Here is a 27,205-nt window from a genome sequence, read left to right as displayed (position 1 = left end):
AGAGTAATGGTCGATGGATGTTTTTTGCGAATGGAAAATGGTTTCCAGTGGTGTTCCACAGGGCTCAGTGTTGGGGTCTTTGTTGTTTGCGGTATATATTCATGGTATGGACTTAAACGTGGGAGGTATGATTGGGAAATTTGCAGATCACTCAAAACTCGGCCGTGTAGTTGATAATGAAGAGGATAACTGTTGTCTCCAGAATATCAACAATGGTTTGGTTGCGTGAGCATGAAAGTGGCAAATGCAATTCAATCCAGAAAAGTGTGAGGTCAAGGGAGGGGAGGGCAAACAAAACAAGGGAATTCTCAATAAACAAGAGGATACTGAGAGGGGTTGAGGAAGTTGACTGCATGTCCACGGGTCCCTGAAGGTGGCAGGACACATGGATAAGATGGTAAAGAAAGTATATGGAATGTTTTCCTTTACTGGATGAGGTACTGAATGCAAAAGCAGGGTTGTAATGATGGAACTATAAAAAACACTGGTTAGGCCACAGCTGGAATTTCGTGAACAGTTCTAGTCACCACATTACAGGGAGGATATAATTGCTCTAGAGAAAGTGCAGAAAAGATTTACAAGAATGCTGCCAGGGCTTGAAAATTGCAGCTATGAGGAAAGGTTGGATAGGCTAGCGTTGTTTTCATTAGAACAGAGGAGGCTGAGGAGTGATCTAATTGAGGTGTACAAAATTATGAGGGGCCTAGATAGGGTAGATAGTAAAGACTTGTTTCCCCTAGCCGAGGGGTCAATTATCAGGGGGCATGGGTTTAAGTTGATTGGGAGGAGGATTAGAGGGGGCATGAGGAAAAACTTATTCACCCAGAGGGTAATGGGCGTCTGGAATTCACTGCCTAAATTGGTGGTTGAGGTTGAAACGCTCAACTCATTTAAAAGGTACTTGGATCTGCATCAGAAGCACTGTAACCTGCAAAGCTACAGACCAGGTGCTGGAAAGTGGGATTAAATGGTTTCTTTTTCATTTTTTTCTGGCCAGCACAGACATGATGAGCTGAATGGCCTCTTTCTGCACCGTAACTTTTCTATGGTTCACTTAACCTACCTATATCCCTTTTTAGCCTCCTTATGTCCTCTTCACAACTTACTTTCATACCTATCTTTGTGTCATCAGCAAACACCTTCGGTCCCTTCATCCAAGCTATTTACATAAATTGTAAAAAAGTTGAGGCACCAGCACTGATCTCTGTGGCACACCACTCATTACATCCTGCCAACCAGAAAAAGACCCATTTATGCCTACCCTTGGTTCCTGTTAGCTAGCCAATCTTCCACCCATGTCAATATGTTACTCCCTACACTATGAGCTTTTACTTTCCGCAATGACCTTTAATGTGGCATCTTATCAAATGCCTTCTGGAAATCTAAGTGCAATGTATCTACTGGTTCCCCTTTATCCAGAGAACATGTTACTTCTTCAAAGAATTCCAATAAATTGGTTAAATATGATTTCCTTCTCCTAAAACCATATTGACTGTACCTGATTTGCTTGAATTTATCTAAGTGTCTTGCAATAACATCTTTAATAATAGCTTTTAATATGTCATAGGGAAAATGTTAAGCTAATTGACCTGTAGTTTCCTGCTTTTTGTCTCCCTCCCTTTTTGAATAAAGGAGTTACATTAGCTAGTTTCCAATCTAATGGAACCTTCCCCGAATCTAGGGAATTTTGGAAAATTAAAACCAACACATCAACCATCTCACTGACCACTTCTTTTAAAGATCCTAGGAAATCCATCAGGACCTGGGGACTTGTCAGCCCATAGCTCCAACAATTTGCTCAGTACCACTTCCTTTTCTCGAGTTCCTTTCCCCCTTCCATTTCCTGATTTACAGCTATTTCAGGGATGTAACTTGTATCCTCTGTAATGAAGACCAATGCAAAATACCTGTTCGATTCATCTGCCATATCCTTATTTTCCATTATTAACTCGCTAGGCTTACTTTCCACAGGATCAACGCTCTCTTTGTTAACTTATTTTTCTTAAAAATCTATAGAAATAATTAATTTCTGTCTTTATATTTACGCTAGCTTTCTCTTGCACTCTCCCCTCCTTATTAATCTTTTGGTCATTCATTGCTATTTTTTATATTCTGTCCAATCTTCTGACCTGCTACTCATCTTTGCACAATTATATGTTTTTTCTTTAAGTTTGATACTACCTTTAATTTTTTAGTTAACCGCAGGCGGTGGGTCCTTCCCTTGGAATTTTTCTTTCTCGTTGGGCTGCATCCGTCCAGTGTATTCTGAAATATCCCCTTAAATGTCCGCCACTGCATCTCTAAGGACCTATCCCTTAATCTAATTTGCCAGTTCACTTTAGCTAGCTCTGCTTTCATGTCCTCATAATTGCCCTTATTTAAGTTTAAAATACTAGTCTTAGGCCCACTCTAATCTCTCCTTCAAACTAAATGTAAAACTCAAACATATTATGATTGCTACTATTTAGGGGCACCTTCACTATGAGGTCATTAATTAATCTTATCTTGTTGCATAATACCAGGTATGGTATAGCCTGCTCTCTGGTTGGTTCCAGAATGTGCTGTTCTAAGAAACTATCCTGAAAACATTCTATGAATTCCCCTTCAAGGCTATCTTTATCCAGCTGATTTTCCCAGTCTATATGTAGATTAAAATCCCCCATGATTATTACCATACCTTTCTGACAAGCTCCCATTATACCCTGCCTTACCATATGGTTATTATTAAGGGGCCTGTACATCATTCCCACAAGTGACTTATTGCCTTTATATCATTGCTCATCTCAACCCACACTGCTTCTACATCCTGGTTTCTTGAACTTAGGTCAGCGCTCTATTGTACTAATACCATCCTTAATTAATAAAGCCATCCCTCCATCTTTTCCTAGCTTCCTGTCCTTCCTAAATATTATGTACCCTTCAATATTCAGTCCCAATCTATGTCATCCTGCAGCCACGTTTCTGTAATGGTTATCAGACTGTATTTATTTATTTCTATTAGCACTATTAGTTCATCTGTCTTGTTTTGAATGCTACATGCATTCAGATACAGAGCCTTTTGTTTTGTCCTTTTATTATTTTTTGAACCTCTAGCATTACCTGCTGATTTACTCTTAGGCTTATACTCTCTGTCCCTTCTTGTCACAGTCTGTTTATCATTTCCCACATTAATACCTTTCTCTCTTGCCCTGTGAGAGGCTGAGTAAGTTGGGTCTATATTCTATTAAGCTTAGAAGGATGCAAGGTGATCTCATTGAAACATACAAGATTCTGAAAGAGCCTGACAAAGCAGACACCAGCAGGTTGCTACCCCTGGCTGTGGAATCCAGAGCACTGGGGCACAGGGTTAGGATAAGAGGCCGATCATTTAGGACTGAGATGACGAAAGATTTCTTCACTGAAAGGATTGTGAATCTTTGGAATTCTCTACCCCAGAGGGTTGTGGATGCTCCATTGTTGAAAATATTTAAGGCTGAGACAGACAGATTTTTGGTCTCTCAGGGAATCAAGTGATATGGAGAGCAGGCAGGGAAGCGGAGTTGAAGCCAAAGATCAGCCACGATCGTACTGAATGGTGGAGCAGGCTGGATGGGCTATGTGGTCTACTCCTACTTCTATTTCTTATGTTCTGTTACCCTTACCAATCCCTCTCTGTTACCTCATCAAAAAACTCAATCAAGTTAGGTAAACATGATTTGCCCGTAACAGATTGCCCGTAATCTTCCAGAATTACATATCCAGATATCTAAAATCATTTAATATACATCTAAAGTTTGACAGCTTGTTTCATAGCACAGCTTTAAATTCCTTTCACATTCAAATTAAACATGATTATTTCTGCTGAAGTCATGGGGAAGGCCTGCAATAGCTAAATGCAGAATCCAGGTACACCACCTTTCTGTGCTTTGGCTGTGATCTCAAAGTACTTCACTGTCAAATCCTGTATGGATAGTACAGCCCTGTGGGCTTTCCTTTGCCAATCAGAATCTTCTTTCTTCAGACTCTCAATTCTGCGTGGGCCAAGGTAATCATTTTCCATCGAGATCTGTATAATAAAACAAATATATTCATTTTTCCATTTGAAATAGAAATAACAGTGTCTGGAATGGATTATCAGCATAACTTTTCATTGAACAAAGCAAGGATGAGTTATAAGTAATTTAAGATCTGCTATAAAATTATCAAGTGTTCACTTGAGCTTTGGCATTCCAAATCTGTAAATGTACAAATTAGTAGCATCTCAAATTGATCCCATCAATAGCATCACCAATTATAAGTCCTCTAATCAGCGGCACCTCACCTTAGTGTACCGTAGCTCAAATTATGCCTTTTAAAAAAATACGTAAACCAAGTTTGGAAAGGTAAAATTTCAAATTGTACTGCTGGAAGTTTTTCAAAGTTCAATTGGACAGAACACAATTTGTACAATGTTAACCTTTACCGATACACCAGTGACAAAACTGCAAATGTTTAATTTCAATCCATGGCCACAACTCAAAATCATACAATATCAAAAGGGGTTAGGAGGTCAGTGGCAGAAGTACTCAAATCCCAATCAGAAGATAGTGGGTTGACTTGCTTTGATTGATGGGAATGCTTCCAGCTCTCAAACTACTAAGATAATCAATGGAAAAAGTAATTTTATTCAGTGAGGATCAAATTTAAAAACAAGCCCAACCACCTTAACTGGCACTGCCTGCTAATTATCCTGGAAGGGTAGTAATGACATATAAGCAAAACTTACGCCTCAGATCTTCTGGGCTGGAAGAGAGTGATGATTGTAAATATTAAAGTTACAGAAAGGAACCTTGTGAGTTGCAAGTGCAGCAGCAGGAAAAGAGAAAAACATGGATACTTGGAAGTAGGTTACAAAGCTAAAATAATACATCATAATTGAACAGAACATATGTTCCTACAGATTAAAATCTTGCAACAAGAAAGATCACAAAGACAAACATAGAGGAGGGAGGCTATTTGGCTCACCTACTTTGTTCTTCTACTGAAGGATCCCACAATCTCCACACCAACCTAATCACAGCAGCAGACTACTTTTTGAATAAATGTTTTGGCTCCACTATCTTATCCATAAGACCACTACAATCATTAATCATTCTCTGTTTAAAGAATTGCTTCTTGACATTCATCCATTTTGTTTTAAACTAATTTGTATCCATGGTACCTTGTCTTGCAATTGAGATTCAACTTTAAATAATGTTCAGGGTTAACCTTTTCTATTCCACTTAGCAGATTATATACCTTAATAAGATCTCCTCTCATATGCCTCCTTTCAAGGATGAAGCATCCAAGTTTTTCTAACTTTTATTTAGAACAAAGTTCTGACATTAGAACCCCAGTATTACCTTGTAAGTGTGGAGGAAGAGGGAACTATTTTGAAGTTGAACACACAGAATCACAAGGCAGAGCAGATGCAAATAGGCTGGATCCAGCAATTCTTGCCTCGCTTTTGCTGCTAAATTTAACTTAAAATGGGGACTAAATCTGAGGCATGCAGCCTTATTATAATATTTAAATGAGCAATCATCCTTGAGAACAGATTGGATATCTCACCCCTGGTCCTACCTTTGCTAAGACTGGAAGTGGGCAGGTTCGATGCGGATCAGGTTAGAGTTTGAGATGTTTAACACTTTTATATGTCACCTGACCAAAACTCACCCAATTTTGGGGGTTAAAATTACCCTCTTGTTAAAAGTTTCATCACCTTTCTTTTCACCATTTGAACATTTCACTTGTGCCTCGCTGAACAGAACTAATTACAGCACTAATGGAGTCTGACAAGAACAAATGATGGCTTCTGTTTGATGGCCTTAACGCTTGCTTATTTTCATTCAGGTGTTCCTAATGATTGAGTTCTGACATGTCAAATAATGCCAAGCACAAAGTATTTCAAGAACATATCAATTGGAAACTAAAGGAACAGACATTCACACCATCAAGTAACCTCCAAGATGACTGGCAATCATCGAAATCTATCATCCCTCGTACACGCCAAGAAATCCTTGGATACAACACTAAATCCTGGTGAAGAGTCATACGGACTCGAAACGTTGACTGTGTTCCTCTCCGCAGATGCTGTCAGGCCTGCTGAGTTTTTCCAGGTATTTTTGTTTTTTGTTTCGGATTTCCAGCATCCACAGTCTTTTGCTTTTAACTAAAAGACACCAACTACCTAATAAAATTGAACATTAATCTAAGAAGTTTTGCACAATATTCAGGGAGTATTGAAAGTGAACGTGCCTTTCAGATATCTCTTTAGCGTGTGAAATCCTCCATTAGCAACTAATTTTTTACAAAGTCAAACCAAGGCTTGAAAGCTGCCCCTGTTGACACATTTGTCAATCACTATCTTCAAAATTTCTTCAAATACCTTCAGTGTTAGCCAACATCACTTTAAATGCATGTTAATGAGGCTCAAGCTGCACACTGAACACCAGCACCTGTCTGAACTAACCACTTTGCTCAACAGTAAGTGGTGACTCTGTAATGATGTAAAGGTAATAAAAATGGTTGGTGCTAAATGTGGGCGGTTTAGGTGTTAGAAACTGTATTTACTGATTTGTTAGTACGGCACAGCATTACATTTGCAAACCCACCGACTCCCACAGCTATCTCGACTACAGCTCCTCACACCCCACTTCCTGTAAGGACTCCATCCCATTCTCTCAGTTCCTTCGCCTCCGTCGCATCTGTTCCGATGATGCTACATTCAAAAACAGTTCCTCTGACATGTCCTCCTTCTTCCTTAACCGAGGTTTTCCACCCACGGTCGTTGACAGGGCCCTCAACCGTGTCCGGCCCATCTCCCGCGCATCCGCCCTCACTCCTTCTCCTCCCTCCCAGAAACATGATAGGGTCCCCCTTGTCCTCACTTATCACCCCACCAGCCTCCGCATTCAAAGGATCGTCCTCCGCCATTTCCGCCAACTCCAGCATGATGCCACCACCAAACACATCTTCCCTTCACCCCCCTTATCGGCATTCCGTAGGGATCGCTCCCTCCGGGACACCCTGGTCCACTCCTCCATCACCCCCTACTCCTCAACCCCCTCCTATGGCACAACCCCATGCCCACGCAAAAGATGCAACACCTGCCCCTTCACTTCCTCTCTCCTCACCGTCCAAGGACCCAAACACTCCTTTCAAGTGAAGCAGCATTTCACTTGCATTTCCCCCAACTTAGTCTACTGCATTCGTTGCTCCCAATGTGGTCTCCTCTACATTGGAGAGACCAAACGTAAGCTGGGCGACCGCTTTGCAGAACACTTGCGGTCTGTCCGCAAGAATGACCCAAACCTCCCTGTCGCTTGCCATTTTAACACTCCACCCTGCTCTCTTGCCCACATGTCTGTCCTTGGCTTGCTGCATTGTTCCAGTGAAGCCCAACGCAAACTGGAGGAACAACACCTCATCTTCCGACTAGGGACTTTACAGCCTTCCGGACTGAAACTGAAAATTCAACAACTTTAGGTCATGAGCTCCCTCCCCCATCCCCACCCCCTTTCTGTTTCCCCCTTCTTTTTTTTTTCCAATAAATTATAAAGATTTTCCTTTTCCCACCTATTTCCATTATTAAAAAAAACCCACTAGAGCTATACCTTGAGTGCCCTACCATCCATTCTTAATTAGCACATTCGTTTAGATAATATCACCAACTTTAACTTTAACACCTATGTGTTCTATTGTACTATTGTCGTTGACATCTTTTGATGATCTGCTTCTATCACTGCTTGTTTGTCCCTACAACCACACCAACCCCCTCCACCTCTCTGTCTCTCTATCTCTCCGCCCCCCACACACACACCTTAAACCAGCTTATATTTCAGCTCTTTCCTGGACTCGAACTCAAGTTCTGTCGAAGGGTCATGAGGACTCGAAACGTCAACTCTTTTCTTCTCCGCCGATGCTGCCAGACCTGCTGAGTTTTTCCAGGTAATTCTGTTTTTGTTTTGGATTTCCAGCATCCGCAGTTTTTTTGTTTTTATTACATTTGCTTTATTTGTTACTCTGCAGTGTCTGGACATGTCAGTGTTGCATCTACTGCCACTCTCTTTTAGCCTCTCTCCACATGGTTCAATATCATTAGCAATGTCCCCCTTTTTGTAATTTGCAAAAGAAGTTCAAGTAGACAGATTATATATATTTACTTTTTCAGAAGTTCACAGTGGATAACACAAGTATGAAAACAATTAAGTTTCTCATTTCTCCGCTAATTTTTATGACATGTTCACATCACTAACTGGTACATTCTGCTGTTCTGTCAGCTAACAAACAGGCAACGTGACTGGTACTGGTGAGATCAGAAAACAACCGTCTCAAAATAATTAAAAAATAGATGAGATTTGAACCAAGGCTCTGGATATTATTCAGATTTGAAGATAAGAATATAGGATATAGAAATTTCTTCAAATCCAGTTCATTTCAACCAAGGGATAACAAAATTATTCCTCTCCAGCCAAAAGAAGAAAAAAAACAAGAATTCAAACTTGAGAATGAAATGGCTGCACAATATGCAATTACGCAGATGGTACAGTAATTCACAAAACAATTTTTAAACAAATGTTGTGGGCACTTTGTGCCTTACTGTATCAAAATGCACCATGCCAAAGGGAAGATGCTCAGGTCTACTTATTGTCAAACTGTGAATTTCTCCATGTAGAAGTCACTAATCGACTATCCAAGTTCTATGGTGGCAATACAACTTCACTGGCTGAATGGGCCAAGAGAAAAACTGTTTCATATTTATAGATAAATATATCCCACACAGGGTTCAGGTACTTCCGGAGGTTCTATTTTAGCTGTCTGAATAATCCCAGGCGCTGTCCAACATGGTATCGCTCAATGATGCAGCATGCTAGTGAACATCCCTCACCACCAACCCAGTCATGTAGCTTCTAAAAACAGATGGATTTTTGGTGTTCCATTTAATAAAAAGGCTTTCCCCGAAAAGTGCAATACATTTCTGTTGGAAGGACTGCTGTGAATGGTAATCAATAATGAGATGGAATTTTACAGAAGTTTAGCTGAGGAGAGTGATGAAATGTATGACAGAAAATAGTTGAAATATACCAAATAGAAACAGTGTGCATGATTTACAAACCTGCACATTTATTTTCAAGTTGCTACAATTCAAGAACAATAAATATTTAAGTGTTTTATATGTGCGATGACTGTGTCTTTAGTGACATTTCAACTTTCAACAGGTTGACACTTGCTTAAAAGTCATTCTTCATATCTAGCTCCCTCCCAGGTCAAAGTCACTGCAGTGCATCTGCAAGGTTGAGAGCTCCGTGGACAGCACGCTTATAGATGCGGTCACCCTGCAGCTTAAGTTTCTTCAATCCTTTCATGAGGTTTGAGCGTCACTGGCAAGCCAACATTTGTTGCCCATCCCTAATTGCTTTGAGAAGGCGATGACGACCCACCCTGTTTGAACCATGGCAGTCTATCTGATGTAGGTCACCCACAATGCTGTTACAATGGGACCTCAGGTTTTTGACGTCGCGATAGTGAAGGAACAGCAATATAGTTGCATGTCAGGATAGTGTATAGTTTGGAGCGGAATGTGCAGATGGTGGTGTTCCCATGTCTGCCGCGCTTCCGTAGAGGTCAAAGATTTGGAAGGTGCTGTCGAAGGAGCCTTGTCAAGTTGTTGCAGTGCATCTTATAGATGGTACACAAAGCTGCACTGTGCATCGGTGGTGGAGGGCATAAATGTTTAAATTGGTCAAGGAGGTGCCGATCAAACAGGCTGCTTTGCCCTAGATGATGTCAAGCTGCTTGAGTATTGTGGGAGCTGCATTCATCCAGGCAAGCGGGTGGCTTCATGCAGGCAAAGCGGGAATGGATAACTGACCGCTATGCAGATCATGTAAGAGTTCCCTCAGTGTAATTCGCTCTCCAATCGGTATCCCATTCTGAAAGTGGATCTTATTTAGAGTGAGAGTGATGGTTCCTATGAGCTTAGTCCATGGCACTAGGACTGGCTCAGCTATGTAGGGCGACAAGAGAAGATTGGAAAAGCAATAGTGATAGGGGATTCGACTGTTAGGGGAACTGACGGCATTCCTGCTGCTGCAGACATGAATCCAAGATTGTATGTTGTCTCCTTGGCGTCGGGTCAAGGATGTCACTGAGTGGCTGCAGAGCACTCTGAGGAGGGAGGGTCAACAGCCTGTGGTCATAGTTTATATCAGTACCAGAAGTAGAAACAAGGATGAGGTTCTGTAGGTACAGTTTAGGGAGCTAGGAAAGAAACCATTAAGCAGGAACTCAAAGTTAGTAATCTCCAGATTAGGCCTAGTACCAAGTATGGGTATAGAAACAGGAGGATAAAGGAGATGAATGCGTGGCTGGAGAGTTGGTGCAGGAAGGAAGGCTCTAGGTTCCTGGGACATTGGGACTGACTCTGAGGGAGACGGACCTGTACAGGCCGGATGGGTTGCACCTGAACAGAGCTGGACCTAATGTCCTTGCAGGGCAATTTGCTAGTGATAATGGGGAAGGTTTAAACTAAATTGGCAGGGATATGGGAGCCAGGAGGTAACATTAGAGGGGAACACCAAGGTGCACAAAGAAATGGGAGAGACAATTAACACAAGAGTAGGAAACAATCAAGCATTAGATGGGGTCAGAGTAAGAGGGAATGTAATAAGACCTAAATAAGATCCACTGGAGAGGGCGCAGAGGAGATTCACCAGGATGTTGCTGGGCTGGAGCATTTCAGCTATGAGACTGGATAGGCTAGGGTTATTTTTGTTAGAGCAAAGAAGGCTGAGGGGGGACCTGATAGAAGTATACAAAATTATGAAGGGTTTAGATAGGGTAGACAGGAAGAAATTTTTCCCCTTAGCAGAGGTGTCAATAACCAGGGGGCACAGATTTAAGGGCAGGAGGTTTAGAGGGGATTTGAGGAAAAGGTTTTCTATCCAGAGGGTGGTTGGAATCTGGAACACTCTGCCTCAGGGGTTGGTAGAGGCAGGAACCCTCATAACATTTAACAAGTATTTAGATGAGCACTTGAAATGCCATAGCATAAAGGGCTATGAGCCAAGTGCTGGAAAATGGGATTAGAATAGATAGGTGCTTAATGGCCGGCACGGACAAGATAGGCCGAAGGGCCTGTTTCTGTGCTGTATAACTCTGACTAAATTAAGTTTACAATGCATGTATGTGAACGTGTGGAGTGTGATAAATAAGCTTGGTGAGCTGCAGGCATAGATAGCCACATGGAAATATGATATTGGGGCAATAGAGAGACCCGGCTCAAAAAAGGATACGACAGGGTACAAAATATTCCTGCACACAAGGCGCCCAGAAAGATAGGGAGGCAATGGTACAGTGGTATTGTTGCTGGACTAATAATTCAGAGACCCGGGTTCGAATCCCACCATGGCAGATGGTGGAATTTGAATTCAATAAAAATCTAGAATTAAAAGTCTAATGATGACCATGGTTGTAAAAACCCAGCTGGTTCACTAATGTCCTTTAGTCCTTCCTTCAGGGAAGGAAATCTGCTAACATTACCCAGCCTGTGACTCCAGGCCCACAGCAACGTGGTTGACTCTGAACAATGGCAATTAGGGATGGCCTAGCCAGCAACACCCAAATCATATGAATGGAAGAAAAGGGTAGCAGTATTGATTAAGGAAAGCTCACAGCTCGAGAGAGAAAGAATGTCTGATGTTCCTGAGGGGTCAATGACAGAATCTATTTGGTTAGAGCTCAGAAACAATAGGGGTACCATTACAATGCTGGGTTTATTCAGCCAACTAGTGGGACAATATAGAGGAACAAATTTGCAAGGAAAATACAGTGAGGTGCAAGAATTATAGAATAGTTATAATGGGGACTTTAATTATTCTAATATAGACTGGAAAAGTAATAGTGTAAAGGACAGAAAGAGCCAAGAGCATGTTCCAGAGGATTTTCTACATCACTATGTTTCCAGTCCAACGAGGAAGCAATGCTGAATCTGGTTCTCGGGAATAAGGGGGATAAAGTGAATCGAGTGTCATTACAAAAGCATTTATGGATCAGTGATCGTAGCATAGATTTAGGTTAGCTATGGAAAAGGACAATGCGTAATCCAGAGTAAAAATAACTGAGGGAGGACCAACTTCAATGAGATGAGAACAGACTCAACGCAGGTAGACTGGAATCAAAGATTGACAGGCAAAACTGTAACTGAACAATGGGTTGCCTTTAAAGAGAAGATAATTCAGTTACAGTCAAGGTACTTCATCATGAGGAGGAAAGTAGGGCAAATAAACCCAGGGTTCTCTCTGGATGACAAAAGAGATAGAGAGTAAGATAGAACAGGAAAAGGGTGCGTTATGTGGACATCAGGTGGATAATTCAATTGAGAACTAGGCTGAATACAGAGTTCAAAGGAGAAGTGAAAAACAAATAAGAGAAGCAAAGAGAGAGTGTGAGAAGAGACTGACAGCTAACATATAGACAAAGAAATAGTAAAAGGAGGGAATGGGACCAAATAGGAACCTAAAAGGGGACTTATGCATGGAGGTCGGGGCATGGCTGAGGTTCTAAGTGAGTACTTTACATCTGTCTTTACCAAGGAAGATAAAGCTGCTCAAGTTATAGTGTAAGAGGAGGTAGTTGAGACGTTGGATTGGCTAAAACTTGAACAAGAGGGGGTATTAGATAGGCTGGCTGTACTTAAAGTTGACAAGTCAACAGCACCGGATGAGATGGGAAATAAAGGTGGAAATTGCAGAGATACTGATCATAATCTCCCAATCCTCATTAGATGCAGGGGTGGTGTCAGAGGACTAGAGAATTGAAAAGGTTACACCCTTGTTCAAAATGGGGTGCAAGGAAAAGCCTAGCAACTACAGGCCAGTCTGTTTAACTTTGGCAGTGGGAAAGGTTTTAGAAACGATAATTCAGGACAAAATTAACAGCCACTTGGATGAAGGTGGATTAACTAAAGAAAGCCAGCACAAACTTGTTAAGGGCAAATCGTGTTTAACTAACTTGATTAAGTTTTTTTGATGAGGTATCAGAAAGGATTGGTGGGGTAATGCTGTTGGTGTGGTGTAATGCTGTTGGTGTGGTGTACATGGACTTCGAAACAGCATTGGATAAAGTGCAACATAACAGGTTTGTCACCAAACTTAAGAGCCCATGGAATAAAAGGGACAGTAGTAACATGGATACAAAATTGGCCAAGTGGCAGGAAGCAGACAGTAGAGTGATAAATGACTGTTTTTCTGATTGGTGGAAGGTTTATGAGGCGTTGCCCAGGGGTCGGTGTTAGGCCACTTACTTTTCTTGATGTATTGATCTGGACCTGAGTATACAGGACACAATTTCAAAATTTGCATCTGACATAAAACTTAGAAGGATTGTGAACTGTGAGGAGGACGGTGGTAAACTTCAAGAGAACATAGCCTGGTGGAATGGCACCATGCTTTAGAAAGGATGTAAAGATGTAAAGGCTTCACAGAGAGTGCGGAAAAGATTGGTGTAGAAATGGTTCCAGGGGCGAAGAACTTCAGCTACATGAATAGTTCAGAGAAGCTAAGGTTATTCTCCTTGGAGGTGAGAAAATTAAGAGGAGCTTTGATAGAGATCTTCAAAATCATGAGGGGGCTGGACAGAGTAGATGAGGAGAAACTGTTCCCACTCGTAAAAGGACGAGAGGGCACAGATTTAAAGTGATTTGCAAAAGAAGCAAGTGTGACGTGAGAAAAAACATTTTCACACAACAAGTGGTTCAGGTCTGGAACGCACTGCCTGGAAGTGTGGTGGTGACAGGCTCAATCGAGGCACTCAAGAGGACATTAGATGATTATTTGAATAGAAACAATGTGTAAGGGTATGGGGAAAAGGCAGGGCAATGGCATTTGGTCATAATGCAGATATGACGGGCTGAATGTGCTTCTGTGCCAGAACCATAGGACACGGACTAAGAACTATAGGACACGGATTTAAGCTGATTGGCAAAAGAAGCAATTGTGACCTGAGGGAAAACATTTGTTATGAAGTGGGTGTTTAGGATCTGGAAAGCACTACCTGAGAATGCGGTAGAGGGAGATTCATAACACCATAAGACATAGGAACAGGAGTAAGCCATCCAGCCCATTGAGTCTGCTCCACCATTCAATGAGATCGTGACTGATCTGATGATCCTCAACTCCACTTTCCTGCCTTTTCCCCATAACCTTTGAATAAATTGAGGCCTTTTAAAGAGAATTGGATAATTATCTGAAAAGAAAAAAAATGCAGGGCTACAGGGCAAAGATGGGGTGTGTAACTAGGTGGGTTGCTCTTGCAGAGCCTGCATGAACACAATGGGTCGAATGGCCTCCTTCTGTGCTGTAACCATTCTATGATTCTAAGGGCAAAATTTTGGCAAGCAGGGGTGGGGCCCGCTTGCCGACGCGTAAAATGACACGCGGTGATGTTGGACAGGCATCCCGACGTCACTTAGATTGTCAGTTTGGCAGGCGTGCAACTGCACGGCCGCTGAACTATCGAAGGCCTATTAAGGCCCTTAAGAAAGTCATTAAAGCTGTTAAGAATGCTGTCCATCTAACCTTAACGTTGGGGGCACTGATCGGGTTCGCGCATGCTCCTGCCCGCCAACACCTCCTCCCTCCACCCGCCCGATGGAAAATTCTCCCTGAAGACACAGTACCCATCCAACCTCTCCTCCTCTAACCCTGTCAGTTCTTTTTTTTCGTTCATGGTGTGTAAGCATTGCTGTCAAGCCCAGCATTTGGTGCCCATCCCTAATTGCCCTTGAGAAGGTGGTGGCAAGCCATCATCTGAACGACTGCCGGCCATATGATTTAGGTACATCCACAATGTTGTTAGGAAAGGAGTCCCAGGATTTTGATCCACCAACAATGAAGGAATTGCGTCAAAGTTCCAAGTCAGGATACTGTGTGACTTGCAGATGCTGGTGTTCCCATGCATCTGCTGTTCTTGTCCTGCTAGGTGGTAGAAATCACAGGTTTGGAAGATCCTGTTGAAGGAGCTTTGGTGGGTTGCTGCAGTGCATCTTGTATATAGTTCACACTGCTGCCACTGTGTATTGGCAGTGGGGGGAGTGAATGTTTAAGTTAATGAATGGGGTGATCAAATGGGCTGCTTTGTCTTGGATGATGTCAAATCTCTTGAGTGCTTTTGGAGCCACACTCATCCAGGCAAGTGGAGAATATTCCATCACACTCCTGACTTGCGCCTTTCAGATGGTGGACACCTTCTGAGTTACTCACTTCAGAATTCCCAGCCTCTAGTCACAGTATATATATATGGACAATCCAGTTCAGTTTCTGGTTCATGGTAGCCCAGAAGATGTTGATAGTGCAGGTTTCAGTGATGATAATGCCATTGAATGTCAAGGGGAGGTATTAAGAGTCTCAGTTGTTGGAGATGGTCATTGACTGGCACTTATGTGGTGTGAATGTCACTTGCCACTTATCAGCCCAAGCTGAATGTTGTCCTGGTCTTGCTGCATATGGGCACAGATTACGTCAGTATCTCAGGAGTTGCAAATGGCACTAAAAATTGTGCAATCATCAGCTAACATCCCCACATCTGACCTTATGATGGACGGAAGGTGAAGCAGCTGAAGATGACTGGGCCAAGGACACTATCCTGAGGAACTTCTGCAGCAATGAACTGGGACTGAGAAGATTGGCCTCCAACAGCCACAACCATCTTCCTTCATGGTTGGCATGACTCCAACCATTGTAGGGAGACTTTTCTCCCTCTCACCATATTCAACAAAATGCTACAAGGGTTCTATTGGTTAGATTAGAAGGAGAGATTACATAAAGTAAATCTTGTATTCCCTGGAATATAGAAGAGTAAGATTCAATTTAATTGAAGTTTTTAGGATTTTGAAAGAAATTGATAGGTGGATAGAGATGTTTTTTGCTAGTGGGGTAGTCTAGGACAAGGGTGCATAACCCTAAAATCAGAGACATGCCACTCAGGAGAGAATTTGGAAAACATCACGCAAATGAAGTGTAAAACATTCTCCCTCAAAAAGCATTAGCTGCTAGCTCAATTAATAATTTTCAATCTGAGATTGATAGATGTTTGCTCACCAAGGGTATAAAAGGATCTGGAGCCAAAGCAGGTGGATGGAATTAAGTACAGATCAACCATGAAGTCACTGAATGGCAGGCCAGGCTTGAAGAGCTTAGCAGCTGTTTGTATAGCTCCTTCTCAATTCATCTTGCACTCTTCCACACCTCCAATTCAGTGGAATCTGATTCTCTTCTTCCTCTCCTCATTGAAGCTAGTACTATAATAAATTGCTTGAGTGACAGGAAACAGACAGCAGTGGTTAATGGATGTTTTCCCTACTGGAGAAAGGTTTGTGGTGGAGTTCCCCAGGGGTCAGTGTTAGGACCCTTGCTCTTCCTGATATATATTAATGATCCAGGCCTTGGTGCAAAATGCACAATTCTAAAATTTGCAAGTGAAACAAAACTTGAAAGCATTGTGAACAGTCGAGGATGATACTCTTTTGAATAAACCTGTTTCCATCTGTTTCAGATGAAGTTACATTGTTTCATAGTTTGCCATTGTGAGATTTGAACTCTTGATCTTGGGGTTACAAACCCAGTACCATAACCACTTGGCTATTTAGGCCAAGCTCAGTCGAGGATGATAGTGCAGACCTTCAAAGACAGGTGGAATTGGCAGACAAGTGGCAGATGAAATTTAATGCAGAAAAGTTTGAAGTGATTCATTTGGTAGGAAGAATGCAGAGGGACAATATAAAAGGTGCAATTCCACAGAGGTACAGAGCACAGAGACCTGGGTGTATACGTGCATAAGTCATTGAAGATGTCTGGACAGATTGAGAGAGCAGTTCATAAAGCAGACAGTATCCTAGACTTTAGTAATAGGGAAATAGAGTACAAATGGAGGTTATGTTAAACTTGTATAGAACACTGGTTCAGCCTCAACTGAAATATTGTGTCCAGTTCTGGATGCTACACCTTAGGAAAGGTGTGAAGTCATTGAAGAGAGTGCAGAAAAGATTCACAAAAATAAGGGATGAGGAACTTTAGCTATGTTGATATGTTGGAGAGATTGGCAAAGAGAAGTTTGGGAAGAGGTTTGATCAAGGTATACAAAATCATGAAGGGTCTGGGCAAAGTAGATACGGAAAAACAGTTCCCACTGGTGGAAGGATCAAGAACAAGAGGGCATGGATTCAAGTTAGTTGGCAAGAGAAGCAAAGGAGACATGAGGAAAAAGTTTTTCACGCAGAAAATGGTTGGCATCTGAAATGCATAGCCTGGGAGTGTAGTGGAGGCAGGTTCAATCAAGGCATTTAAAAGGGAATTGGATTATTATCTGAAAAAGAAGAACGTGCATGGCTTCAGGGAGAAAGGCTCCTTCGGAGGCACAGGCAGTGGGAATTTAATGCTAAAAAAAACATTTATTGGAGATGTGAATAAATTCCCACTTTTTGTGTTATTTAAGTTGCTTTATTCAAATGATTGGATTATTCAGTTGTTTAATACATTAAATTTGATCAGAACTGTCGTTAGTTTCAAAAGTCTTGACTAATTTGTTTATATATTAAGATTTAAAGCCTACTGCTCTGTAGACTACAGGCTTCAGCTAATGACTGTGATAACACATCCAAGGCTGCTGTAACTAATTATTTTATCAATGCAACGTTTTGATTACACTGGAAGAGCTCGTGAATATTCAGCAACATTAAAAGCAATTATAAAACTGCTGCAAAGTACAATTATTTTTATTATTAGCGCATTCACTTTACTGCTACAATTTAATTTTGATCCAAGCCGTATCCCATTTATGTTGCTTGGCTCCAACTTGCTGTAACTCTAACTGTCCTTCCCGAGAGAGATATTCATTACAGCATGGATTAAAAATCAGCCAAGAAGTACATCAGACCCCCTACACACTTTGTAAACCAAGTTTGACAATGCACTTTGTGGATTTGCACCCCATGCAATGCCAATACCATGGCAGTGTCAAACTTCCGTCTCCAGGACAACTTGCTCCTTTTATTCTAGAGTTAAGACATGCCCTGACTTCAAATTTCTACTGCAAGTTTAGTGATGCAAAATGGGAAACTTTTGATAAACATGTAATACAAGTGTACGTTTATTCCACATGCCTTGCATGATAATGGACTATGTCCATATTGAATTAAATAATAAATGGTCCTTTGATTAATCAAGTTCCCAACTTTTAAAAAATTAAATCGTATCAAAGTCATTAGTCATCTGTATCAGAAGCTGACAGTGTCTTCAATACTATATCATCTGTCTAGCCTGATAAATCAATTTTTTTAAACTTGAAACGGATCCCTGTGAAACTGGTCCAAGATTAAATAAGGGGCTTGAATCACAAATTGAGATATTGATGCATGAGTGGCTCTTGAACATTATTTGAATGCAAGATTAGAATACAGCCTTTATAATTACTCAAGGTATCATTATTCTCATTCTTCGAATCAATTACTAAGAATAAAAAAAAATCATGAAACTCACAAGGCCCTTTAAAATGATTGCCTGACTTTTTTTGGAGACTTCTGCCCATACCTACCCCTATAAAATTCAGACCCAGTTATCTGTTGCCTTGGTGATAGCTTGGTTTAAGACAGAGTCACCAACCTTTTCTTTAATGAGAGCTACTTCTGATTAATGGAGAATATCTCAAACTACTAAAACATATATTGAAAATATATGGATTGATAACGGTACATAATAAGCCAAGGATCTCCAGCCCTGCTCCTGAAGAGCCCAAGGCCAGCAGGTTTTATAGGTCACCATTAAATCACCAATTTAAGGCTTGGATCAGTTTCATTGTGATCAATTAAGCAGATGATTTGTTAAATTAAGTAATTTAGAGATCATTTGGGACCAAAATCTGATTAGGAACACCTGTAAATTCAGCCATCAAGGTCCGGAGTTCTCTGAATTGAACAGATTACTTGCTTCATTGATCAATAATTGACAGGTGTTCCCATTCTTGAGATTAGAAACAGGTGGCCTATAATATTAACTGGATTGGGGCTCTCCAGGACCAGGGTTGGAGACCCCTCTAACAGTTGAATTACAAAAATATATATTTAAAATGAAGAAAATTGATTCTTAACCTTTATTTCAATGTGAAACTTGGCACTGCATGGTATCCACCAGTGCTGTGTAATCTGGCATGTATCCTGAAGGGGCAACTCTGATGGAGTCATTAAGATGCTCACCAGTCAGACGCGTTCGCAATTTGGATTTGAAGTTCATGTCAGAAAAGGTGGATTCGCAAAGATGAATGGAACCAAACAGGGAAGCCACTTTGATTGTTGAGGTGTGGATGTTACTGTACTTCTCTGTATCCATGAGACACCAGGAATTAGTGGCAGATTGCCTTGATTTCAACTGAATGTCATTTTGAAGGCTGACAATCTCCATTTGTAGTGACAAAATCAAAGTTAAACAGCACACTAATTTGTTCAGCAATGTCACTAATGTCTACTTCCATGAAGGGGTTTGAAGTAAACATCACGCAGGGCTCCAGCTGCTCAAAATCACCAAATCTGTAGTTGAACTCTTGGCCAATTCTGGTCCAGAGATCACTGTACTTGTCAATGTCCAGAAGCCTAACAGCAGCTTCATTTTCTGCCAGAGTTTGGCGCACAGAAGGAAAATGTTGTATTTTCCTTTTCTGCACTTGCTGTACCAAAAGGTTAAGTTTCGACTTGAAAGCTTTCACTGCACTAATCATGTAGGCAATTGTCTTCTCTTTCCCTTGCAATTCACAGTTCAGGGTGTTCAATTTCTCTGTCACATCTGTTAGAATTGCCAAATCCAGCAGCCACACTACGTTTGATAATTGGGCGGTTAGCTTCTTTTCTTGACTCCATGAAAGCTTTGATTTCTGGCAAAAGTGAAAGAAATCAACTCAGTATTTTTCCCTTGCTGAGCCACCGAGTTTCAGTGTACAGCAAAAGATCGCCATACTCCACTGACAGTTCATCGAGAAATGACTTAAAGCTTTGGTGCTGTTTGACCTTTGCATAAATCGAATTAATAATTCTAACAGGAGACATAATGTGATCAAACCCCATTACTTTGGCACAAATTGCCTGTAGATGGATGATGCAGTGGTAGTTCAAGAAACGAGGGAAATCAGGGTCTGCTTTACAACTTGGAATGAAACCGGCATGACGCTCAGTCGTTGCTGGCGCGCCATCAGTTATTATTTCAACTAGCTTCTCCAATGGCACTTTTTTTTGCGGAATAATTATTGACCTCTGTGGATATCAGAGACAACAATGGCAAGAATTCCTCTTTAATGGTGAAGTCTTCAAACACCATTCGAACAAACACTGCCAACTAGGCAGTATTGCTTGTGTTAACTGATTCATCACATTGCATAGAAAACCACTTGCATGTATTTAAATCTCTCTCCAGCTGCTCCATCACGTCAGCCGATAATGCAGAAACCCTTCTTGCCATGGTGTTTGTTCCTAACTGCACATCTGAAATGGCAGACATAATTTCAGGACTGTTTTTGAAATCTTTGAAATAAGGACTCGGCTATCAGAGTCATCGCACCCTACACAATGGCACCGTCTGTAAATGTTGCCTTGGTCAAATAATGAGCAAATTTGAAAGATGCCTCTGTTGCAGCATTAGCTTTCTTGACTGGTTTCATAAAAAAAGAATGCTGTCTCCGCACAGCAGCTATTAATTCACTTACTTTTTGTGATCGCAGACTGCTTCCTATCGGAAAATGCCTCTCAAAATGCTTGTGTGATGTTGCAAAATGCCTCTCAATGCTCTTTTTTCCCCACTGGAACTCTGACACCGCAGATTAAACACACTTGTATTTAATGCTTGAAAACAAAATATCGTTCTCCCACTCTTGATGGAAATAGTACATCTTTTGCCTTTTTTTGAATGGACCTGCCTCTGCATCCATGATGTCAACAAGGGTAGATTATTTTTCCTGCCACACGCTAGCAAGTAGAGTTGCCCTTGTACAGACGGTCCTCAACTTAAGTCATCCTTACTTATGGCGTATCACAACTGCCACCCGTTTTATTATTTATGGCAGTTGGACCTACACTTAGGGCATAACACTAACTCAGATGCTGGTGTCATTTACAAAAGTTGGCAAACTAGTTAGCTTGCAGAGGAAAAAAAATTATATGACTTGAATCCTGTAATACTATTGGTTATTTTTCCAAATCTTAATGCGAGTTACTTGTCACTCGAGATCAACATGTTGGCGACCGCTAGTTTAAGAGTTCGAAATCCTGGGTGCAAAACATGAGCATATGAGTTGGGAGGAGAAGGCCCTTAACCCCTTGAGCCTGTTTCACCATTCAATAAAGTCATGGCTGATCTGACTGTAGCCTCAACTCCACATTCCGCCAACCTTTGACTCCCTTATTAGTTAAGAATCAATCGACCTCTAACTTAAAAATATTCAATGACCCTGTCTCTGCTGCTCTTCAGGGAAGAAGAGTTCCAAAGACTCAGAAAAAGTTTCTTCTCATCTCCATCTTAAATGGGAGACCCCTAATTTACTTAACCTATGTCCCTTTGCAGACACCTTATGTTCTTTTCACAACTTACTCTCCAATCCATCCTTGTGTCATCAGCAAATTTAGCAACCACACGTTCGGTCCCTTCATCTAAGTCATATAGGGGATAGTAAGGGGGTATTTTAGGATACTCAGAAAAGTTACATTCCAGTGAGAAAGAAAGACTCTAAGGGAAGGATGCAACATGTGTGGCTAACTAATGACGTTAAACTTAGTTTCAAATTGAAAGAAAAAAACATATAATTCAGCAAAAATGAGCAGCAGGTCAGAAGACTGGACAGAATATAAATAGCAAAGAATGACTAAAATATTAATAAGGAGAGAGAAATTAGAGTATGAGAGAAAGCGAGCTAGAACTATAAATAGTAAATAGCTGAGGACTAACACTGATCCCTGCGGCACTCTACTCATCACATCTTGCCAACCTGAAAATGACGCATTTATGCCTTCGCTCTGGTTTCCTGCTAGCTTACCAATCCTCTATCCATACTGATAGGTTACCCACTAAACCATGAACTCATTATTATTCATAGCAACCTCTGATGTGGCACCTTGTCACATGTCTTCTGGAAATCTAAGTACAGCTCATCCACAGGTTCTAGGTTGCTTGCAACTTCCTCAAAGAACTCCAATAAATTAGTCATTATTTCCCTTTCATAGATCCATGTTGACTCTACCTGATTGCATTGGGAATTTCTAAGTGCCCTGCTATAACCTCCTTAATAATAGATTCCAGCAATTTCCCTATGACAGATATTAAAACTAACTGGCCTGTAGTTTCCTGCTTTCTGTCTCCCTCCTTGAAGGAGTCATATTCACAATTTTCCAATCTGATGGGACCTTTGCAGAATATAGGGAATTTTGGAAAATTAAATCCAATGCACCTGCTATCTGTACAATACACCTGCCATTTCCTCATTTTCCACTAATAATCCCTCAGACTCTCTCTTGAAGACCAACGCTCACTTTACTTATTCTTTTCCTTTTTAAATACTGGTAGAAATGTTTTATATTTCTAGCTCGCTTTCTCTCGTACTCTAATTTCGCCGTCCTTATTAATATTTTATTCATTCTTTGCTATTTATATCCAGACTCCTGGTCTGCTGCTCATTTTTGCAGAATTATATGCTTTTACTTTCAATGTGAGACTATCTTTAACTTCATTAGTTAGCCACACATGGTGCGTCCTTCTTTTAGGATATTTCTTTCTCACTAGAATGTATTATTTCTGAGTATTCTGAAATATCCCCATAAATGTCTGCCATTGCATCTCTACTGACCTATCCCTTAACCCAATTTCCCAATTCACTTTAGCCAGCACTGTCTTCATTCCTTATAATTGGCCTTATTTAAGTTTAAAACACTAGTCTTAGATCCACTCCTCTCTCCCTCAAACTGAATACAAAATTCAATCATATTATGCTCACTTCTACCTAGGGGCGCCTTCACTATGAAGTCACGAATTAATCCTGCCTCATTGCACATTACCTGATATAGTATAGCCTGCTCTCTGGCTGGTGCTAGAACATGCTGCTGTAAGAAACTGTCCTGAAAACAGTGAACTCATCTTCCAGGCTACCTTGGTCAATCTGATTCATCCTATCTACATGAAGATTAAAATCACCCATGATTACCGCCATACCTTTCTCACAAGTCCTCATTATTTCTTCCTATATATCCTGTCCTATAGTGTGATTACTGTTAGGGGCCTATAAAGAACTCCCAAAAGTGAATTCTTATCTTTACTATTTCTCATCTCTACCCAAATTGATTCTACATCTTGATCTCCACAACTAAGGTTGTCTTTCTTTATTGTACCATACCAATGTAATTCTTAATTAAGAGAGCTACCCCTCCACCTTTAGCTAGATTCCTGTCCTTCCTAAATGTCATGTATCCTTAAATATTCAGGTCCCAGTCTTTTTTTTTAAATCACATCTTCCCAAACTTGATACCTCACCCACATTATTTAGTTCAAAGCCTTCTCTACCGTCCTAGTATACTACTTGCTAGAACACTTGTCGCAGCAAAGTTCAGGTGAAGACCATCCCAACAATACAGCTCCCACTTTACCCAGTACTCCTGCCAGTGCTCCATAAATCAAAACCTATTTCTCCCATTCCAATCTTTGAGCCATGCATTCAACTCCTTAATCTTATTTACCCTACACCAATCTGCTTGTGGCTCAGGTAGTAATCCAGACATTATTACCTTTGAGGTTCTGCTTTTCAATTTAGCACCTAGCTGCTCATACTCCTTCAGCAGAACATCTTTCCTAGTTCTACCTGTCATCGGTATCTAGGTGGACCATGACCACTGGATTCTCCCCCTCCCACTGCAAGTTCCTCTCCAGCCCAGAGCAGATGTCCTGAACCCTGGCACTGGGCAGGCAACACACACTCCCGTTCTTGGCTGAGTTTTCAAGATAAACGAGTATGATATGATGTGTATATATTTTTTATGTTATCAATGTATTCTGTGTAGGTAAGGAAAGGTGTGTGCGCGCGCGCGCATGCATGCGTGTCCAGGGGTAATAAAAGGAGAGGTTTTTGGATAAAATTGTCTATGGAGCCTAAGGGCTGAAAGAGTAAAGGTGTTATTTCTTTGCATTTGTAATGCGGCCTTATGGTGGGTTTTAATTTACAAGTAAACAGAGTAGATTTGAAACTTATATTTGGGGTTAAGCGTTAAAATTGATGTGCAGCTATTGTATTTCAAAAGAGGTTCAAAGGTAACAAGCAACATTTGCATCCTACAGGGCATTCAGGAGTAAACAGGGGCAGAAGTTTTAAATTTTATTGATCCGAAAGAGAGGTAATATGGGAACATGAAAGGTTTTAATATTTGGGGAGCCTAAGTTTAAAGGGATTTGTGAAGACAATGGAGAATGAAGATGAAAGGGAAAAACAGGCTTTCAGCTGGAGTGAGTGGCTGTGTGGATGTCTCACCGAAGGCCAGGTCCTTTGTTTTGGCTGTGAAAGGTTTTTAATTAAAGAAAGCAACTCGGTCTTAGGCCACGAAAATATTTTGTCGTGAGATGCAGTTTGGTTGGTTGAACCTGCCTTTGGAAGACCATATCAGCATGTTTCTGGGAAGTCATAGATTGTACTTCTGCTTGTAGTGAAAGGCAATTTTCCCAGGATTTTATAGTTAAGAACCTATAAGGGCTGTTGCCAAAAATATAGTTTCATTGTGTACCTTTGGTAAAACATTTTTGGGGGTGATCTTGTAAGATCTTCTCTAATTGTGAACCTTTTATCTTGTGTTTAAGTTTTATCTTTTCTTTTAATAAACATTTTAATTCTTCTAACTTTACAAGTCATCATTTCACCTATGCTTCTGTGTTCAGTAGCTATCCCTCCTCATTTCTGATATACAAAAACAAAATTACGATCAGTTGAGACTGATTTCAATCTGAGACCTGGCTTGCTCAGCATTAACATCAGCTGAGGTTGTAACACAATCGCATCCATTTTCCTGTGATGTCACACTTTGTATTTTGCTCTGGAGTCACAGACTGGACTGGACTACATAGCTCTTCTAGGTGCTGCTGATTGCCTCCGGATCCTCTCTTTGCTCACTCTTCTGGATGCTGCTGACTACCTCCAGGTCCTGTCTTCTCATATGCTATGCATTATATTATCTATACCAAGCACAATACTATATACTATGCACTATATAAATGCAATGAATCTACATTTGTTTTGATTATTTAACATCTTTTAAAAACAAAGATGGTACGCCATTCAGATTAAGCATAATGCTAAAAACCTAGATCAGTGAGAGATTGATCGAAATGTGACACATCTGTCCATTCTTTCAGTCAATGCCTCCAACAACTTTATTAAAGAAAGACCCAACATTAGCACTGACTACACAACATTGGATCATGTCCTTTTTAGTCCAGCTTTTCAAACTTAAAAAAAACTATAAAGGGTCCAAATATTGACAAATGGGATGCTTTTCAATAGGGAGCTTCCAAGAAAGCAGGGTGTCATTACCAAACAGTGAACAGAATTTTGCAGAAATAATTCTAGCTCCTGGAAACACACACCACCGCTCTGTCTCTGCAGATGTTAGTATTACCTTAATCTCATATCTAGCTTATGCAATATTCCCCTTCCTGAGTAAGGATAAATGAAAAGGAACCATTTAAGACCTCTCTTATGTTCTTACATTGCACACACAAATAGTAAGGAAACAGAAGCAGTAGTGGCCAGTTAGATCCTCAAGCCTGCTCCATTATTCAATAAGATCATGGCCAACCTGATTATGGCCCAAGCTTGACTCCCTGATAGATCCCAGACGCCATCCCTGGGTATGTCCTGTCCCACCAGCAGGACAGACCCAGCAGGGGTGGCAGCACAGTGGTATACAGTCAGCAGTAAGTTGCCCTGGGAGTCCTCAACATCAACTCCAAATCCCATTAAGTCTCATGGCATCAGGTCAAACATGGGCAAGGAAACCTCCTGTTGATTACCACACACCTGCCCTCCCTCAGCTGATGACTCAGTGCTCCTCTATGTTGAAAACCACTTGGAGGAACACCACTTGGGGAACACCATATTGACCAGAAACTGAACTGGACTAGCCATATAAATACTGTGGCTACAAGAGCAGGTCAGAAGCTAGGAATCCTGCAACGAGTTACTCACCTCCTGACTCACCAAAGCCTGTCTACCAGCTACAAGGCACAAGTCAGGAGTGTGATGGAATACTCCCCACTTGCCTGGATGAGTGCAGCTCCTACAACACTAAAGAAGCTTGACATTGTCCATCCACATCCACAAACATTCACTCCTTCTACCACCAACGCACAGTAGCAGCAGTGTGTACCATATACAAGTTGCACTGTAGAAATTCACCAAGGCTCCTTTGACAGCACCTTCCAAACCCATGACCACCACCGTCTAGAAGGACATGGGCAGCAGATAGATGGGAACATCACCACCTGGAAGTTTCCCTCCAAGTCACCCACAATCCTGACTTGGAAATATATTGCCATTCCTTCACGGTCGCTTGATCGAAATCCTTGAACTCCTTCCCTAATAGCACTGTGGGTGTACCTACACCACATGGACCGCAGTGGTTCAAGAAGGCAGCTCACCACCACCTTCTCAAGAGCAACTATGGATGGAAAATAAATGCTGGCCCAGCCAGCGAAGCCCACATCCTGAGAATTAATTTTTTAAAGATCAAAAATCTGTCTAACTCAGCCTTGAATATATTCGCATATCTCTGGGGTAATGACCCTCAGCAGAAATTCCTTGTCTTCTTCTTAAATAGGAGGCCCTTATTTGGAAACTGCACCCCATAGTTCTAGAATCCCCCACGAAGGGAAAGATCTTTTCATCCAATCCTTAGAATGCTCTACGCCATTATTAGGTCAACGTCCTTTCACAACAGCTGGGGAAATACTTTTTTATATGAATAAAATTGAGGGTAATGTGCACCAATCCTGTGACTAAGCTCTTTCTACATTGGTTAAGTGGTTTTGTCTTGTTTGATGTTTCTTTTTAAGTCAAACCATACTTCTTTTAGCTGCCGGTTACAACAAATGCATTGATCAGTCCATGACTAGCAATCTAAATCTGCCAACATTTTTTTTTAATT

At 41.1% G+C, this 27,205-nt stretch overlaps 1 protein-coding gene across 1 annotated transcript in view; it reads right to left on the bottom strand.

Moving 5' to 3' along the window:
* The window catches only part of jmy (junction mediating and regulatory protein, p53 cofactor), a 145,107-nt gene that overhangs the window by 71,064 nt on the left and 46,838 nt on the right, over positions 1-27,205 (bottom strand). The window contains exon 3 of the mRNA XM_041185666.1: positions 3,895-4,045. Coding sequence (XP_041041600.1) covers positions 3,895-4,045 — 151 coding nt within the window. The remainder of the gene's footprint in view (positions 1-3,894; positions 4,046-27,205) is intronic.

The sequence above is a fragment of the Carcharodon carcharias genome, chromosome 4, assembly GCF_017639515.1.
Source record: "Carcharodon carcharias isolate sCarCar2 chromosome 4, sCarCar2.pri, whole genome shotgun sequence".
In the NCBI taxonomy this organism is placed as follows: domain Eukaryota; kingdom Metazoa; phylum Chordata; class Chondrichthyes; order Lamniformes; family Lamnidae; genus Carcharodon; species Carcharodon carcharias.
Note: the sequence above shows the minus strand (reverse complement) of the source record. Positions and strands in the feature narration are given on the sequence as shown.